This window comes from Rhineura floridana, chromosome 5 (assembly GCF_030035675.1).
Source record: "Rhineura floridana isolate rRhiFlo1 chromosome 5, rRhiFlo1.hap2, whole genome shotgun sequence".
NCBI classification, from domain to species: Eukaryota; Metazoa; Chordata; class Lepidosauria; order Squamata; family Rhineuridae; genus Rhineura; species Rhineura floridana.
In genome coordinates this window covers 141,925,983-141,946,016 of record NC_084484.1, presented here as the reverse complement: position 1 = coordinate 141,946,016, position 20,034 = coordinate 141,925,983, and the positions used below count along the sequence as shown (strand labels likewise).

The window sequence follows — 20,034 nt, the reverse complement described above, 5'->3', positions numbered from 1 at the left end:
ATGAGATTTTGTTATTTATGGTGTTTTTGTAACCTCTTGTTTGTTTACAAATATACAGATTGAGCAGGAAGGAATAAAGAAGACAATGTCAGCCAGCCTCCCTCCCCCAATGCAACAGCAACTTAGAGTTCCCCAAGGATACCGAAACCGTAGGCAGCAAGATGCCCGATATGCATTTTCAAAGATTATTTGGGGGAAGCCATAGCTATTTAATGTGGAATAAATGTTTGGTGTGAATGTAGCCTCAATGAGAATCGCTGGGCTCACTAGAGAAGCCAAGAATTAGAGATATCCAGATGTGTCTAACCCTATTGTCAACACCACCCAGGCATGGCAAAGATCTTCCCTGGCCCCAGTGGCGTACCTAGTGTATTTGACACCCGGAGCTGATCATTTTTTAATACCCCCTTCCTCTATAGGACAAAAACTTCCTCCAAGTTCCTGCAGGACAAAAAAGCACAACTTTTATTCAATAGTTTTTATATCTACCTAACAGTTTGAACTTTGATCAAAATATAATAATATTTTATGTAAATAATTGTCCAGTAACTAATAAGTGAATTTTAATAAAACTGAAATGTCTGCAAAAGGTACAATTTAAGCAACTACTAAAATAATTAACAATTAAAAAAGAATAAATTTCAATTTTAAAGATATTATTCAAATTCAGTAAAATATTTCATGCATGAACTAAAATTTGCACTTACCAAACAAAAATATTACACATCGCAGTTCACATTGTTTCACTGTTTTAAATTTTAAACACAAATAAAAACTCCAAGTGGTCATATAGAATGACAGAATTGAAGTAACTCAGGTTCTGTTTCTTCATCTACAATCACTGCTATCATTGTTTATTTCAAATCTACTGTTTAAATGCAGGAATATGTAGCACCAACTACCACTTAAAGAAATGAGAGAGAGAGAGGGATGGGGAAAGCTTGCCATCAATCAAGAGCTCAGAGTGAAGGGGGGATTCATCATACAACAGATACACATTGCTATGTTTAGTCACTACTATATAAATGGTTTCTCCTCACCACCCTAACAGGAAGAGAGGCTCTAAAGAGTGGAGCATTATGAGAGAAGGAATAGATTTTTCCAAAGGAATTTGCAGCAAGGGAAATGACAAGGGATGGTGTTTTGTGATTAAAGTTCCTCAGCAAGGACTGGAGGGAGAGAATCAGAGAGCAGAGGCCCCTTTGACCCCCTGCCTTAACACTGCCTCTGAAGGCAGCACTTTGCTGGAAGTAAGACCCACTCGACTCAATGTGACTTACTTCTGAGTTGACACGTACAGGATTGCACCGTAACGCCAACATTAATGTGATTTCATTGTGAGGACGTTTTGGAAGCTATTTTAGGGCTGTAAAGCAAAGTAGATTTTTTTCTGAAAAACCTTGAAATCATGATGTTATTGCCAAAGCTGCAGGAGATACCTGCAGGAATACTGTATGTGTTCAAGCTACAAAGGTTTGTTGGAGTGGGTAGCGGAAAGAATGACTGGAGACCGTTGCTGAAGAGAAGGAATGAAGTGAAAATAAAAGGCAACTCAGTAGTAAGAAAAACTGTCCCTTGATATTGCATCCAAGACCAAGTCCTTGAGCATTCAAGGTCTTGCCATTGAATGTAAAAAAGGTAGATATTTTCGATTTAAACTAGGGAAGGCTTTAGGCGTTTTTGGACTGAGTGAAGGCACAGAGCCAGCTCAGGACTCCAAACTTAACTGGAAACCTTTCCTCAGAATCCTAAGTAGGTGAGAGGTTAGTCACCGTTACCCGAGAGGTAATCTGCACATGCTCAGAGATACTCCCTTAACATTATTTATTAACTGCTGCCCCATAAATTAGTTATCTGGATAGTGTATGCAAAAATTGTTCATACACAAAATTAACAATAAAAATTAATTACAGTATGAAAAGCAGTGCAGCCAAGATGAAGCAATTAAATTAAACTCAAAACTGATCTTTTACAGCTTTTCTATTTTTTTAAAAAAAGCCCAGACCTTAAAATTCACATGCCCCAATGCTGGCACAAAAACCAACGTTTTTAAACCTAAGCTCTGGTTCACACTAAACTCTGAAGGCAGCAATGCCTAACATAGAAAAGTAGACAGTACACACACTAAGGCTGATTCTGGAGGATGCGAGGGATAGCCTGGCAAGCGTCAGAGGCGAAAGGGGAGAGACTCGAGAGAGTGCTAGAAGGAAGTCTCTGAAGGGGCAGAAGCTGGTAGTGAAATACAAGTAGGCTGTCCGGGACGGGCTCATTTTCTTGGGCAAGCCTGGCATGTGCAAGTTTAACAGAGAACTGGGGACGGGGTGGTCATGTGTGCCAGTGGAAGGAGGGCGTGTGGAACTGAAGCTGGTAGGAATAACGTCCAAGTCAGTGCCCAGCTGGTTTCAGACTAGCATATCTGAGCCACTGGGAAGCGCGATGCAAATGGATTCAGTACTGGTGGTGGGACCGCATGCAAAGCTGGTGGACGGTGAAGAAGCGCATTTTAAGGCCGCAGTGGACAAAGTGGAGCTTCTTTTTTAATAAAGCTCATGCACCCAAAGAATTGGGCCTAGGGCTACAATGCTGTACACACTTACAAAGGAGTAAGCCCCACTGAACTCAATGGGATGTGAAGTCAGTAGGCATGCCTAGGAATAATGTGTTCAAGAAACACTTTTTAAAATGAGAGTGCAACTCTGCTGTGCCGGACAAGTTGCTTTTGCAGGACGGAGCTAGAAAATGCGGTTGCCACACAAACGGGACAGGGTGCCCTCAAAGCCCCTCTCCACCCCACCTCACCCACTCCATGCCCTCAGTTGGCTGCACTCCTTCGCAAACTACCTCCTGGAAGAGCTCCAGACTATAGGTGTTGTCAGCAGCGGTGAAGAAAATCATGCCTGGATGCACCCCCTTATTGCCTGCACCCGGGGTGGACTGCTCCCACCGCTCTGCCCTTGGTACGCCACTGTCTGGCCCTGCCACTGGTGAACTTTTCATAACATGCTAGTGAATTACCTTTACGAACTGTGTTTTGAGTCTCTGTGGTATCAGATAGATGCCCATGTCCATGTCGGTTTTTGTTCTTTTGTTACGTGCCTTATTTATTTATTGTATTTATATACCGCCCCATAGCTGAAGCTGTCGGGGCGGTTTACAGCAACTAAAAACATTAAAACAAATATACAAATTTAAAACACATCTTTTAAAAACAATTTAAAACACAATTTAAAAATTTTAAACAATTTAAAAACACATGCTAAAATGCCTGGAAGAAGAGTCGATTACGACTTATGGCAACCCTATGAATCAGCAACCTCCAATAGCATCTGTCGTGAACCACCCTGTTCAGATCTTGTGTCTGTGGCTTCCTTTATGGAATCAATCCATCTCGTTTGGTCTTCCTCTTTTTCTAATCCCTTGTTTTTCCCAGCATTACAGTATTGTCCTTTCTAGTGAATCATATCTTCTCATTATATGTCCGAAGTATGATAACCTGTTTCATCAATTGAACTTCTAGTGATAGTTTTATTTATTTATTTAGTTTGTATCCCGCCCTTCCTCCCAGCAGGAGCCCAGTGTGGCAAGCAAGGCACTAAAAACTTTAAAACATCATAAAAACAAATCCTAATACATTAAGACAAAACAGTGTTAAAAACATTTTAAAAACTTTTTTAAAAGGGTTAAAAACATTATTAAAAAACATATTAAGCAATTCTGACACAGATTAGGATAGCTCTCAACTTAAAAGGCTTGTTGAAAAAGAAAAGTCTTCAAAAGGTGCCGAAAAGATAGCAGAGATGGCACCTGCCTAATATTCAATAGTTCTGGTTTAATTTGTATAACACCCAATTATTTGTCTTTTTTGCAGTCTATAGTATGCGCAAAGCTCTCCTCCAACACATTTCAAATGGTCCATGTAGGTAGTAGTGAAATATTTCTGTTCACCTTTGTGCTGCAACACAAAGGAGTAAATAATGCTTTGCTGTCCCCAATAATGCTTTGCTGTCCCCCAAAGAGCACCAGACTACTATTCTTGCAAGTCTAAAAAGTGCCCATTGCACTTCAATGTAGCACTTGAAATATCATGAAGTGTTTGAAAGCTAAGCAAGGAGAATGGGGTTGGATTGTATTCTACTGTTCCTCTGTTAAAGGCAAACTCTGCTTTTCAGCTTTGTACTCTAATGTCCTCTGTCCAGAGCTGCAGCAGAATCTACTGAGTAGAAAGTGGGTTGAGCAACTATAACATACACCTTTTAAATCAGGTGGGGTGGCTTGAATTGACAGGGAGGCTAAGAGTTGTTATAATGCAATGGCAGCTAGGCAATGTAACATGTGGTGAGATAAAGCCATCGAGATGCTTGAAGAGTGACTGCTATCAACTGCTGTGTAGCACTTGCACTCAGTTGTGCGCTGGTGTGCAGCTAATGTTAAAGTCAACCATGGAGTCATGCCTGTTATGGGTTCAGCTTATGCTCTCATTTGAGTTTCTCTACCTGAACCAAAGAGAAACATATACTGTTTTTAAGCATAGTCCTTTGTTTTTATAGCTCACATCCAATCAACTGAGAGTGAGAAAATGTGTACACTGTGACATAATAAGTTGAATCTGTATGAATAACTTAAATAGCTTTTATTATATACAAATTTTTCACAAAATTTGAAAAAAGAAGCCTGCACAGCAATAAACCTTGACTCTTTTTTAGTGGAAGAAGAGTGTGGAGATGAGTCATGATTATTTTGTACATGAAGTATCATCAAGTGGATAAGGGAAGATTTCCAGTAACATGCGCTATAAAGCATCTCAGTACATGGATTCCAGAAAAATATAAAGAACTGTAGAAAAATAATGAGAGAAATGTTATTTTATGAGTGTGAAGAGAAAATAATTATTCCATTTGCGTAATATTTGCAGTTGCTATTCTGCTTAAGTAGGAACCCTGTTTCAAGTTTTACCTGACAGGAAAGAGTTGAGGAAAGCACACTTGTGTTTTTTTCTTTATAACATCTTGTATATGTAGCACATTTTTTGCCATTATTCCTTTTGATGCTTTGTCAATTTTTGTTAAAACAATCTGTAAAGAACAACCACATATTTTAAATATTTTAGAGCAACTTTTTAAGAAACCTCAAATTCTTTGTAAAGTCTATCAAGTTTAGCTTTTAAATTAGATATGTATGCTAACATTGTTGATGAGCTTGACTATCTTTTTTCTTTAAAAAACAGACTGTATCCTTCGTTTCAACTTTTCCTCCCACTAGTTTCATACTTGTGGAGACTTTTCAGAGGTAAAATCCAGTATTTCACATCTTCCTTAAAAAAAAGTATGAGGCCTAAGTTGGAACATTTTAAGGGGCAATTTATGTGGATCAGATCAATAACTCAGTATATTTATTAATTAAAATATTTATATGCTTTTTCCATTTATAAGCCCACAAGGTGAACACAGATCTCCATTTCTTCTCAATTGCTTCAATTTTCTCCCAGGCTAATGTTCAGATTACTATCTAATGTTGGACCCAGAGGTCAATGCCAGGGCTAGGCAACTTGCTTAGGATTGAGGGCAATGCTGGATAAATCTTGCCAAAATATTTTCAAATTCACCTTCACAAACATGAAAACCAGAAAGTATATTTAAACAAAAATTAGGACCCCAAGTTTCTTACAAGTATCAATATATTACACTATGAAACTTTGGGTATTAATAGAAGCATACCTTGGGGTCATGATGTTTCCTAAGTTTTTAATATAATTACCTATTCACCATGCATTTCCCCCAAATGCACACTTCACATGTTCACAATTGCTGAAAATTTAGCCTGTGTTGTTATTGTTTCTTCAAAGCCTTTTAAATTATCCTAGACAAACCCTGTCGTTTCTACTTGCAAGTCACTTTTCATACCATTATAGCATAAATAGGACAAAAAATGCTTAACTCTTCCACTGAAATTAATGGAACAAATACACAACTTTTGCTAGAATGTGGATGACGTCCAATGCTGTCCATGCACTTGCACCAACAGGCTACTGCTTCCTTTCTTCCCTCCCGCCAGCCTCCACACACCCCTAAAATCTTAAATGGAGGACCCTCAAGAGCAAGTCTGAGGGTTATGTGGGGCTGCAAGGAAGAGGAGAAGACAGGGAAGCCCTACTGCATGAGCTGAAGTCTGCTCACATGACTTTGGATTTCATGCTGTAAATATACTTCCTGATTTCTGCTACCTGCATGTTCAGTCAGGCTAGTTCAATATAATGAATGCACACTTTATTTCTAAACAAAACTCACAACATAAGGGATCCCAAATTCTTCCAACATTTCTATAGCAATGTTGTCCATTTCCTGAATTCCGACCAGGCCATCTACTAATAAGAATGTCCGTTTCAAACTAGAGAAAATGAAAACACAGCTCACAACTGTGCTTAGCAACAATAGAAAAATAATTACAGATAACTGACAAGAAAAATGTATATTCTTCATTTCCAAATATTAAATTTAGCCCAACAGACAGCCATTCGATCATTTCTATCCAGTGCATAGTAAAACCTTCCTTGAGCCTTGGCAGGATGATATAGATGACCTCACTACATTTGGGTTAATGAGCTCACTGTAGCAGTTTGGCCATTTGTACAGACTCCAATTTATCTTATACTATAAAGCAGGGTTGGGAGCTGGCTGTAGGCTGGACCTTTATCCCCCCCCCAAAATGTTTGACAGGTGACTGCAATCACCAGGCATCACATATGATGTCACAAAGATTTTGCAAGTGCCTTTGATCAGCAGTGCATACAACCCCCCTTTTGGCCTGGTGTTTATGTGCCTCATGTCTGATTCTGACACACTCTGTCTATGTGTGTGTGTAAAAAACAGCCTCACAGGCCAGATGGGAAGGATTGGTGGACCTAATCAGGCCTGAAGACTGGTGGTTCCCCACTGCTGTTTTATAGAATGGTACAAGATTATATTAAAATAATATTTACAAGTCCTCTGACTGGTTCTAGTTTAAACAGATATTGCATATAAAAACTATTTCATGTGCCGTAGCACACCTTCTTACTTTGTAATACTGTTTAACTCACACTATTTTCCCACATAATCCTGTAGAAAAGAATAAAATTGTAATCAAGCTGTTATCTTACTTCTGACGTTGATTTAAATAAGGCTCCACCATCTCTGCAAAATCTTGGGGTGCTCTGTAACCGTAGCCTGGCATATCCACCAGAGTAAAGAATTTTCCCACTTTGAAGAAATTCATTTTCTTCGTGTGGCCCTGGAGAAAAATTGAGGATTTTTTGTATTTTTTTTGGTCTTATTCCAAAACAGAAAGAGGTGGGGTGATTTCCCAGTTAAGATGACAAAAGCATACATAAGTATCATCAGATGGGTGTGGAAAACAACTGTTCAAACATATATGTATAATACCATTTGTCGACATATGATCATCCAACTAGGCAGTATTATTATTTATTACCCACCCTTAACCAGCAGGTCCTAGGGCATGTTATGACAAGTTAAAATTCAATATTAAAAATAATTAAAACAAATACAGTCATTGGTATAGGGTGTGTTCTAAAAACACATAGGTGGCAAAGGCAAAGAGGTGCATAGTGATTCAACAACATCTGGGAAGGCCACTAATGCTCCATTTCTGGTGTAAACAGACTAATTTCAAATTTGTTCTGCTGAGGGAGACATGAAAGCTCTGTTTGATCTGTGATTGCTCATTCATACATGCATAGGATCAAGGGATGTTGCAGTGATGTAAATAAGAACAGCACATGTGAACCAGCCCTCAGAGTTTCCATCATTTGTACTGAACTTACAAATGACTTCCCAACACTCTTCTTCCAAACTGGATTCTTTCTATTAATTACAGAGGGTTGTATCCGACTAAGTCATATTCAGAGTAGACCCACTGAAATCAATGGAGTTGAAAGAGTGACTAACTTAAGTCAATTGATTTCAATGGATCTACTCCAAGTATTGATCACTTGTCACAAACAACCCAGAAACATTCTGCTTTTTGTTAGGCTCAATTTAATTCCAATGTGAGTGTAATAAAATCTCTAAATGCCACTTACTGGATTTTTAGAAACTTTGACTTCAACATCAGGAGCCAAAGAAAACAAGGCTTTTATTAAGGAGGATTTCCCAACATTACTTCTTCCTAAAAAGCAAACCTGGGGGAAGACGTTAACAGTTACTGCACATTTATCTCACCCAATGACAGGTGTATCATGAAAGGCAATGAGCCTGTCCTCTCACCCTGATCACTGCTCAGTTCAATTTATAGCTGCAAGATTGGCTTAGTTTTGGCAAATAATACATTTGAAGAAGATATGGAATTCCTGCTGAATCTCCTCTCTCTATAGGAGTAAATAAATCTCAGGGGCTATAAAATGTTAGGACATATGTAAAAGGACACTCTGTTCCTGCAGGAAACAGAGACCTTTTGAGGACTACGGAGTCCTTGGTTATTTTCACAGCGTCTTTTAGGAGAATGAGTATATGGAACTGTTTATCATTTTGAAAGGTTCCAGGCTTTTTGCAGAGGGCTGCATCTATAGAGCAATAATGTTGGAAAGGAACATGAAATTCTGCTACTAGAATGAATTATGAATTTTAGAAAACATTGCATGCATTTACTCAATTTGTCAACTTTACACACCAAGTTTAAACATGTATACTTGAAAGGAAATGCCAGATTTCAGTGGAACTTAATTCTTGATAAATATGCTTAGGATTGCAGTTTATACCCTAATTCTGAGACTAATGATACAATGCTCAATACTAAATCTCATTGATTTTGATGGTATTCACTTTCCTAAATATACTTAGGATTGCTTAAACAGATTTGATTACATTTGGACATACTTTTTGTTCTGATGCCCCCTGCACCTTCTAAAATGAATTTGGAACCTTAGAGAAACATTGGAGAAACAGTGGGAGTAAGGAAGATTAATGGATTCATAAAGCACTAATGCAAAAGTATGCAATGCAAAAGTACAGAGACAAAAAAATGGGGAAGGGGATTACAAGGAAGAACAGGGGCCTGTGCTGAGTGAAACAGTCAAACTCCCTAACTAGGAGACCTGCTCAAATCGTCACTAGCTAAATGTACTCCAGCAGCACATATCTCAAGAATGGATGGTACAGTCTACCCCTGACCACAGCTCTTGTCCCTGACTAGAGGTATATCTTTGAGTTTTGTTGCAGAAAATCAGTACTTTATTGAAAGGATACTAATTCCTCACACATGATAACCTCAGATGTCTAGACAGTTTTCTGAAACAGCATTACCTCTGCAAGCTTGCCATTTTGGAAGGCTGCACATGCAGCATTCTTCATCATGAGGACTAGAAACTATGCTTTGACAATTGAATTCAAGGCCATATTCTGCAATCAAAGCAAGGTAGATTTCTACAACCTGTTCTTATTAACCCCTTCCCTTTCTCCATACCCCAGCTCCCCCTCCTCCTCAATTTCAAACAATGTAATTCTGGCTACAGTTGGTATTCCTTTCACATAAGCACTCAAATGACATGGATAAAATTTGCACTTTACTGACCTCACCTCAGGCTGAGACAATTGTGGGACATGATCCATCCGGACAGCAGAAGTGAAATAATCAATGGCGTGTTGACGCGATGAAATGAAAAATATCTCTGCCCTGCTGATGTCATCGTTGTTAGGATTGAAAATCTGAAAGCATGACGTGTCCACATTAGAGACCAGATATTTTGTCAGCTCTTGGAGAGGAAAAGTGACTCCAGTGAACTGTTTTTCATGTAATTGCAGGACTTCTGAAAATGAAGCGTATTTTGTAGGGGTCCTGATTCTGGTTGCAAGATGTCTCCTCAGCAGGCAGTTAATCATTAGAAGCCTTCCTGCTTTTGATAACCTGAGCATCTTTCCTTGTGGATTTATAAAAGCCACGTGATCCTTCATCAACTCAGTACCTTCATATATTTTTTAAAGAAAATCTTTAGCTTTGAGTTGTCAAGTTCTGACTGCTTATAAATAGAGAAAGAAAAGGGAAAGGTTATTAAGGTTATTATAACAATTATTAAGAAAACCAAACACAAATGCATCCCCCAATGTGTTAAAACACTGTGCTTTCTTTCAGTGCAGATGCCAGACAGAACATACATACACAGTGCAATCCTATACATTTCTGCTCAGAAGAAAGCCCCTTTGAGTTGAATGGGACTAACTCCTACAGTGTATAGAACTGCACCCTAAAGGATGGGTGGTGGGTAATAAATTTGGAGACAGGAAGAGAAAGCACTAACAGTGCAATTCTATGCATGTTTACTCAGAAATAAATAAAAAAATAAATACTTATGAATAAATAATTTAAAAAATAAATAAAGTGAGGTCAGTGGTATTTATTCCCAGGCACATAAGGAGCAAATTAACAGAAAAGAGGATAGCACTGGAAAATTGAGGAATATTTTTTCAATCACAAAATACACAAATTAGTGAGAGGCAAGATTTTCAAGAACATCTTTTAAAACATATATGTAAAGGTGGCATGCATTTTAATATGTATTTTAAAATAATATATATTTCCAACTGCTGATTATATTTATACACACACACTCAGTTTTAGGTCAACTTGTTTTTAACTTTGACTTTTATCGATAATGTTAATGTACATTTTGTATTTTTTGTAAACAGCAATCAAATTCTGTTATATTAATAAAAACATAAAAAGGTCCATTTAAGCAAACGGAAAAAGAAATCCTTGGTACAGCCCGATCGTATGCAGGCTGGCTCAGCTCCAGTGGCGGCTCCTCCAAGGTAAGCGTGCACACACACGATAAGAGAATGCAGAGCCCAAAGACTCGCGCTTTTCTCCATACGAGAGACTATTAACGCCTAAAGTTATAACCCTCACCTGGAAGGAAGCCCCATTGTATTAAATAAGACTTACTTCTGAGCAGACATGGTTAGGCCTGCACTCCAAGTCAGAGACCGCCGTACACAGCACGATTTCGTTAACCCGGAAGCAAGAACCATCGCCCCGCCTCCTTCCTGGACAACAATGAACTCAATGATCAGTTCTTGTGCTGACCGCTGGGTGGCAATAAAGATACAAAAAGCACTTGGCTCTAGTCATTCACATAATTGGGAAGAGGATGAAGTTAAGGATGATTATCTTGCAACAAAATATTTCTTTAGTGTGGATGGCTAGGGGAGCTTTTGAAGTGTGCATCGTACTGGTTCTGAGTTGTCTTTTTCCGAGCCGTGAAAGCTTCCCCTTCACTGGCAGGGAGGTTACCTAGAGAAAGATGTCCTGCTTCAGAGAGGCAGTTGTGCTTGTGCACTTCCCCTTGTTTCCATGGAATGGGGCTGTTTGCATATATTTTCTTCCTCCCCCCCCCCCAGCTTTCTCAACTTTATGGACTTCTGCAAATGTCAGGGTTCCAAAAGCATGCCTTTTGTGTATGGGTGATGCTGTTTGGTTATGCAACTATTGGCATCCATCCCTTAAATTGGGAAATAGAGGGGAGTCCTGCAACAAAATGTTGCAGTGTATCTCTGGTCTTTATGCACTACCTGACTCTGTGGCTGAGAAGTTTAAAAACAAAAACAAAAGTTAGCATCTTTTTGGCCATTTCTGAAAAACTGACTATTCACCTTTGGGCAACTAGGAGCGAGGTATCCCCTTTGGACTTTGCTGCTATCTGGTGGCCTTATGTAACTTGTATTAATGAGCAATCTCATTGATGGTGTATTTATTAGTTTATTTGGGGATCTTAGCCATTGCCTTTCCTGTAACAGGTTCGTAGTCTGGGAGTTGTTTTAGATCCTTCCCTGTTACTTGAGGCTCAAGTACCCTCGGTGGCACGGAATGCGTTCTACCAACTTCGGTTGGTAGCCCAGCTATGTCCCTATCTGAGCAAGGAGGACCTAACATCAGTGGTACATGCTCTTGTAACCTCGCGATTGGACTACTGCAATGCGCTCTACGTAGGGCTACCTTTGAAGACAGTTCGGAAGCTGCAGCTCGTGCAAAACGCGGCGGCCAAACTGATAACGAAGACCAAGCGGTCTGAACACACAACACCTGTTCTGGCCCGCTTGCACTGGCTGCCAATATGCTTCCGGGCCAGATTCAAAGGGTTTTGACTTATAAAGCCTTACACGGCGCGGGACCACAATATCTGCTGGAACGCCTCTCCCGATATGAACCTGCCTGTACACTGCGTTCTACATCGAAGGCCCTCCTCCGCGTTCCGACTCAGAGAGAGGCTCGGAGGGTGGTAACAAGAACTAGGGCCTTCTCGGTGGTGGCCCCTGAACTGTGGAATAGTCTCCCCGATGAGGTGCGCTTGGCGCCGACTTTGCTATCTTTTCGGCGCCAAGTTAAAACCTTCCTCTTTTCTAAGGCATTTTAATCTAATTTTAATTTTAATTTAGTTTTAAATTTGCTATAATTGATTTTAGACTTTTCATTTTCTTATATGTGCTCTTGTAGTATTATTATGGGTTTTTATTGTATGTATCTGTATTTTGCTGTAAACCGCCCAGAGAGCTATGCTAGTCGGGCGGTATAAAAATCTAACAAATAAATAAATAAATAAATAATATGTCTTATGCTTTGTTTTTATATCTCCTCTGGACCTCTTTTTTTATCGCTTGGCTGTATTGTAATTTTCTTTTTCTGGGCTGCCACCCTTCTGCTACCTCTGCAGTTGTTAAAGGTTAACAGTGATTGTCCTTTTTCAAAAAAAATTCTCTGTATTTTTTATATATGAAAATGAATAAATATTTTTTATAAATGAAACACACACACACACAACCCAGGAGTCCGTGCTCTAACTTTTGGCCTTACTTCACATGCATTTTTTTTTACTTTTTTACTTTTTAACAACTTGTTACTTTTACTTTTTTGTTTGGACATTTAAAAGTGCAATCTATCTGCGTGCAAGTCATGCAACTGAGTTCTTGATATGGCCTGGGAGGAGGTCTGAGGGAACAAATGAAATGGATTGATGTTTGCTGCAACCTTAGAAGTATGGGGAATTCTTTACTAGGAATCCAAATCAGATTCAGTTTCATCTCTGGCCTGTAATGCAGTATTAACAGTGAGTGGATTACTCTGTTTTAACATAGCCCTCCAAGCTGCACTAGGAATATGACAATGAACTACACTGCAGCATTGTTGTACACTACTCTCAGCCCCTGTGCGGATCAAACAGCAAGGCTGTTTATCGTAAGCTGGCCTCAGACATACTCCAAACCTGTAATGGTACTGTATTACTTCTAGGCAACACTGCAAGGTGTATTTGTTTTATTTGTTTAAGACAAGTATATACTGCTTAATCATTCACATTTCTAAGTGGTGTACATAAAAACAAGCCATACACAAAATAAAACAATAAAATCATTGTGAAACCAAACACTTCCTTAAAATGCCTTAAAAAGTCTTAGTCATGTGCCTGAAGTTGAACAAGGAGGGTTCAACTTCTAATCTCATTTGGGAGGGAGTTCCACAGGCTTGGGTTGTTACACACCACTCAGAACATGACCTGCATTATTCCAACGGGAACTTCATGTAGGGCTTTAATAAGTGACTGTCTCCCTACTGCAACCTCTTCCAATCTGCAATAGTTGTTTCTGCTCAGGGCCGGTGCCAGCCATGACTTGGGCACCAGCCTGTCCCGGGCCTGCAGCATCATAGCCCAAGCACTGCCCTGATAAAGGCGGTGCAGGGCTAATGAGTCTGCCCATACGGAAGCCGCTGCTGCTATCTTTATTGATGGCAGGCATGTATGCGCAGCGCGCACATCATTCACAGGGATGGGAGAGGTAGGTGGGGTGTGCATGCGGGCTTATTGAAGCCTGTGCTGACTGTATGGGTGGGTGCCTGGCAGTTCACTCTCCGCGATCCGCAGCAAAGTCGTGAGCCATGGATTGCGGAACAGGAGCGCTACCTTTCCTCCTAAGGAGGGGCCTTTCAGGGACCCCTCTAGGCTGCAGTGGGCCCTCAGCCAGGGCCTGACCTGGCCACCCTCTGGTGCTGGCCCTGTTTCTGCTGATTGTAACATTTCCTTTTACTGTGCTATTGCTTATATTGTTTTATTATTTTTAGTGTATTCTGCTATGATCTCTTTAAGGACGAAGAGCAAGATATAAGTCATTCTAAATAAATAAATATTGGAAGTGTGTTAAGAAGTATAGGGGATTTAACTAAAGGTTGCTGAAATAAATATTTTATTTAGGAGCCATGATGGAGTGGTTGTCTAGCAGATGCCCAGCAGAGTTTTGAGAACAGAAACTCTTTATTTGTTGATACATGCAAAGTGGAAAGAGGAATTTTGTCACTAAGTCACTGTTGGCATTTATGACCCTTTTCATTATTAGCACACACACATAATAATGTAGCTGAAGTCATAAGCGTGACGCTGCAAATGTGGAAACTGAGGTTCTAAAAAACAGTCCAGAAATAGATTAGGAATTTAGTTTCATGTTGAAACTACATGGGTTCTGTAAGAGTCACACAAAAAGAAATTCTCATTGAGGCTTTCAGCCATGTGGGTGTTTCTCAGAATAAGCAACACAAATGAACCTTGAAACCATTTGCCTTGCACAGGATGCCATGGTGGTAACTGTTGTGTCATATAAGCCTCTGCACCAGTCCAGCCACCGTATTTAGGCAGTAAAAATCTCACAGGCACACTTTCTTTCTGCATCTTAAATTCCTTCCTGCTGGCCAATCTCAGCTTCATCCATTCAATTGTCCAGAAGGTTCTGGTCTTCTTAAAATTAAAGGCTAACATCACCTTCCTTGTGATTAGGAATGGTTAAGATTAAGATTCAAACCACATTGGCTAGCTAGCTGCCATGCATGAATGGTGCTCAGAAAACAGCTGCCATAGAAATAAAATTAGCAAGAATCACATAGTAGTCACTAAAAAGCTACAAATATCATCTATATGCCTACGAGGAGGTGGTCATCATCTGTAGCCTCCAGCCAGGCCATAAGTCCAGTATTATCCTGACTCCCCATTGCCTGGATTTGAGTGGTGTACATTAATGCTAAGCTTGCCATATTATTGAGGTTATCATCACAGCCACCATGTGGTAAACTTTTTTTTTTTTGCAACTGTTAGTCATCTGTTTCCACCTACATATACCCTATACTCTGAGCTTGTAGTCTCAAACTGAAACTTCAAGAGCTGTCTGGCAATATGATTTTGATCCGTATCCTAATTTGCTAAGGGTTAGTCCTCACATCTACACAATTCATTTAAGAATAGAGGAAGCTGCCTGATACTGAGTTGGTTAGATGGATGACCTGTTCTGGGAGGGGTTGCACTCCCCCCAAAAGAACAGGTTCATAGTCTGGCAGTACTCCTGCCACTAGGGTCCGAAGTGGCTTCTGTGGCTAGGAGCGCTTATGCCCAACTTAGCCTGGTTTCCCAGCTATAGGTGTTCCTGTACCAGGATAGGGTGACCTCAGTTGTCCATGTCTTGGTTGGTGATCTCCTGTCTGGACTTGTTATGTACTCAATGTGGGAGTGTTCTTGTAGACAGTCTGGAGCCTGAAGCTAGTGCAGAATGCAGCTGTTAGGTTGGTGAGTGGGGCAGCTTGATTGGATTATGTGTCCCCTGTCCTGAAAGCGCTGCACTGGACAGACTGGACAGAAGGGGATATTGAAAGCTAAATAATTCAAGCACCGTATTGCGTTACCCAGCATATCTGTACAAGTTTCCTGCTGCAAATTGGCAGGGAGGTCACAAGGGATCTTTTGCCAGTAAAAACCTCACAGCCAGGTGAGTGAGGTGCCCCTTGTGGCAAAAAGAAGGGATGTTTCTACCATTTATTTATTTATTAGATTTATTAGCCGCCCATCTGGCTGGTTGTCCAGTCACTCTGGGTGACGTACAGAATAAAAACATACAAATACATTAAAACATTAAAATCTCAACAATAGAAAAAACCTAACCCACCCCAAAAGCCTGTCTGAAGAGCCAGGTCTTCAAGGCCTGGCGGAAGCTCATCATAGCAGGGGTGTGACGGAGATCATTTGGGAGGGAATTCCACAGAGTGAGAGCCACAATAGAAAAATCCCTCTCCCTAGTCCTCACCAGTCTAGCTGTTTTAACTGGTGGGATAGAGAGGAGGCCTTTTGAGGCTGATCTTGTTGCGCGGCATCCTTGATGAGTCTGGAGGCACTCTTTCAGATAAACTGGGCTGAGACCGTATAGGGTTTTAAAGGTCAAAACCAACACTTTGAATTGGCCCCGGAAAATAACCCGCAACCAGTGCAACTCCTTCAGCACTGGAGTGATGTGATCTGGCTGGTGGCTGCCTTTGATCAGGCGAGCTGCCGCATTCTGTACCAGTTGCAGCTTCCGGACCGTTTTCAAAGGTAACCCCACGTAGAGCACATTACAGTAGTCTAGGCGAGAGGAGACGAGGGCATGTACCACTGATGGGAGCAGATGGTTGGGAAGGTAGGGGCGCAGCCTCCCTATCAGATGGAGTTGATACAGTGCCATCTGGCTCACAGCTGAGACCTGAGCCTCCATGGACAGCTGGGAGTCGAGAATGACCCCCAGGCTGCGGACCTGGTCTTTCAGGGGCAATTGTACCCCATTGAGGACCAGGTCAACATCCCCCAACCCTCCCTTGTCTCCTATGAACAGTACCTCGGTTTTGTCAGGGTTCAGCCTCAGCTTATTTCTTCCCATCCAGCCACTCACCGACTCCAGGCACTTGGATAGGGTTTCTACAGGCAACCTCGGTGAGGACTTGAATGAGAGGTACAGCTGCGTGTCATCCGCATACTGGTGACACTGCAGCCCAGATCCTCTGATGATAGCCCCCAGCAGCTTTATATAGATGTTGAACAGCATCGGGGAGAGGATAGAACCCTGTGGCACCCCACAAGTGAGAGCCAAGGATCCGAAACCTCATCTCCCAATGCCACTCTCTGGTACCTACCAGAGAGGAAGGAACGGAACCACTGCAATACAGTGCCCCTTATATCTAACCTCTCCAGACGGTCCAGAAGAATACCGTGGTCAACGGTATCAAAAGCCGCTGAGAGATCAAGGAGGACAAGGAAGGTACATTCGCCCCTATCCAGCGCCCTCCTCATATCATCCACCAAGGTGACCAAGGCCGTTTCAGTCCCATGTCCAGGCCTGAAGCCTGATTGAAATGGATCCAGATAATCCACTTCCTCCAAGTGCGCTTGCAACTGCTGTGCCACCACCTGCTCAACCACCTTGCCCAAGAATGGAAGATTTGAGACTGGGCGAAAGTTGTTCAAATCTTGGGGATCCAAGGAGGGCTTTTTTAGAATTGGTTTTATTACTGCCTCCTTGAGGGCTGATGGTATTACTCCCTCTTCCAGGGACGTATTTACCACCGCCTTGATCCCCTCACCCAGTCTATCCTTGCAGCTCATAATGAGCCACGACGGGCAAGGATCGAGTAAGCAAGTGGTTGGCTTTAAGGTTGAAAGCACCTTGTCCATTTCATCAGAAGGAATAAGCCGAAACTGATCCCACACCACCAGAGCACCACTGGCCACCTCTGGCTCGCTCACTGTGTCCACAGTGCATGGAATAGCACTCTTAATCAGATTGATTTTATCCGCAAAGTGCTTTGCAAACTCATCACAGGAGGCCTTAACATGTTCCATCAGTTCCGGGGCAACTGGACCGACCAGGCTCCGTACCACTTGGAACACCTTTCTGGGACAACACTCTGCGGACGCAATAGAGGCAGCATAGAAATCCTTCTTTGCTCCCCTTATCGCCACATGGTAGGCTGCTGCAGCCGCTCTAACCCATGTCCGGACGTCCTCAGAGCAAGATTTCTGCCACTGGCGCTCTAGCCGTCTCACCTCCCACTCTAGCCATCTCACCTTCCACTTACCAGTGGAAGATGCTTGCTGGAGGAAGCCATCAGGGCTGAATAAAGGGGTATGGTTGCATTTACAATAGATGTGGCAGAGATTCCAGAGACCAATTAGGCTTTTGTGCATATGGCAACTGATGTTGCTGTGTAATCTCATGCTTAGCTACTGCTTCAATTAATGTTGCTTTCTCTGTTACTTTACAGTGGCACTGCGCTCATTATTTATTATTATTATTTAATTTGTATCCCGCCAGTGTGGTGTAGTGGTTAAGCTGTTGGACTACAACCTGGGAGATCAGGGTTTGAATCCCCACATAGCCATGAAGCTCACTGGGTGACCTTGGGCCATTCGCTTCCTCTCAGCCTCACGAAAACCCTAGTCATAGGGTCGCCTTAAGTCGGAATCGACTTGGAGGCAATACATCCCGCTCTTCCTCCCAGCAGGAGCCCAGGGCAGCAAACAAAGCACTAAAAACACTTTCAAACATCATAAAAACAGATCTTAAAATACATTAAAACAAAACAGCGTTAAAAACATTAAAAAAAACAACTTTAAAAAAGGGTTAAAAACATTATTAAAAAACATATTAAGCAATTCTAACACATACGCAGACTGGGATAGGTTTCAGCCTAAAAGGCTTGTTGAAAGAGGAAAGTCTTCAAAAGGCGCCGAGAAGATAGCAGAGACGGCGCCTGCCTAATATTCATTGCTGAGGTTAAAGCCAAAATGGGTACAAAGTGGAGAGCTGCTGCTTCCAGTTAGTTGACAATACTTCTTCATGCAGTGCATAGTTAAGCTATGGAATTCACTCACACACAGGAGGCAGTGATGGCCACCAGCATGGATGGCTTTAAAAGAAGATTAGACAAACTCATGGAGGATAAGGCTATCAATGGCAACTAGCCATGATGGCTATGCTCTGCCACCATAATCAGATGTAGTATGCTTCTGAAAACCAGTTGCCAGAAGCCACAGGAAGGGAAAATGCTCTTGCACACAGACCCTGCTTCCCACGGGCATTTGGTTGGCCACTGTGAGAACAGGATGCTGGACTAGATGGGCCACAGGCCTGATCCAGCAGGCTTTTCTTATGTTCTTAATACTGAGCTAGATGGACTTGGTGTAATACAGTGTCCTATGTTCCTATGCTGTTGAAACTGAACAGTGATTTGTCTCTTAAGCAGTGTGATTGCTGAGTTGGAAACACAAAACTCCAGCTGCAGACATGGTGCTCTAGTAGTCTCCTCAATATAGAAGCTCTTTCTTTGGATTGCAATGATAGAAAGCAGTGTATCTCATTTAATATCAGCTGTCTTGAGGTTGTAAACAGAAATATAATACCAAGTTAGCTAGGCAAGGTATCATTTGTTCTTTATGTCTTTGCTACCATGAGGTAAAAAAATATAATTGCCCTGTTATGTAAACAGTTTAGATCCAGGATCAGGAATGGAGAGTAAGATAATGTATTACGTATAGTATAGCAAGCACTGTCAAACTCATCTTAATTCTTGTTTTATGACATCTGCCTGTTATCATATGGATCTTTTTAAAAATTATGTCATGCTGGAACAAATGCTGCATTTTAACTCTAAAAAGAGCTGTGGTTGATGCATAATTTTGAGTCACTTCATTTGAAGTGCAAACACTGTTGTTTTTTCTTTGTGTGAGCAAGTTATGAATCTTGAACACCCACTAAAATAGATGTGAATGGAGGAACCATCCCCTCAAAACTTGTCTATGTTAAGTCCCCCCGCCCCAAACATACACTTCTGAAACTGTCCCACTTTAGCACTAGTGTTCATCAACTCTACCAGCAGCAGCACAGGGGAGTCTGGCTGTAGGATAAAGGCTTTTTAAAAACTATAATAATTTTTCTTCATGCAGGAAAATGTAACAAGTATAAATAGCAGAAGCTGCTAAAATCATACTGCAGACAGTTCTTCAGCCTATAAATTGACTTTTCTTCCATTAAATGCTTAGGATTATTTATTACGTATCATTTATTATGTATCAAATAAACTTTCTTCTTTGACATTCACTTGATGGAACCACTCTGTCTTTATTTTCTTGACTGTGGGAGCGTATATTTCCAAAGAGAGTAATTTTGTTCAGATAACCAGTGATGAAAGTGACTTTTTCTGTTTCCTCAGTGT

General features: G+C 41.1%; 1 protein-coding gene across 3 annotated transcripts; it reads right to left on the bottom strand.

Annotated features, from left to right (window-relative positions):
* Positions 1 to 4,613: 4,613 nt before the first annotated feature.
* On the bottom strand, positions 4,614 to 11,039 carry GTPBP8 (GTP binding protein 8 (putative)). Of its 3 annotated transcripts, none has more exons than XM_061628303.1 (7): positions 10,933 to 11,039; positions 9,570 to 10,009; positions 8,078 to 8,176; positions 7,136 to 7,266; positions 6,285 to 6,384; positions 4,954 to 5,072; positions 4,614 to 4,833 (listed from the first exon to the last, which is right to left on the bottom strand). In XM_061628303.1, exons 2-7 carry the CDS (start codon positions 9,942 to 9,944, stop codon positions 4,755 to 4,757), a joined length of 903 nt encoding a protein of 300 aa, XP_061484287.1. In that variant the 5' UTR covers positions 9,945 to 10,009; positions 10,933 to 11,039; the 3' UTR covers positions 4,614 to 4,754. The 3 variants fall into 3 exon arrangements, with proteins under 3 accessions (XP_061484287.1, XP_061484288.1, XP_061484289.1); XM_061628304.1 differs by having other exon boundaries at positions 9,570 to 10,006; positions 10,933 to 11,038; XM_061628305.1 differs by lacking the exon at positions 8,078 to 8,176.
* Positions 11,040 to 20,034: the final 8,995 nt, after the last annotated feature.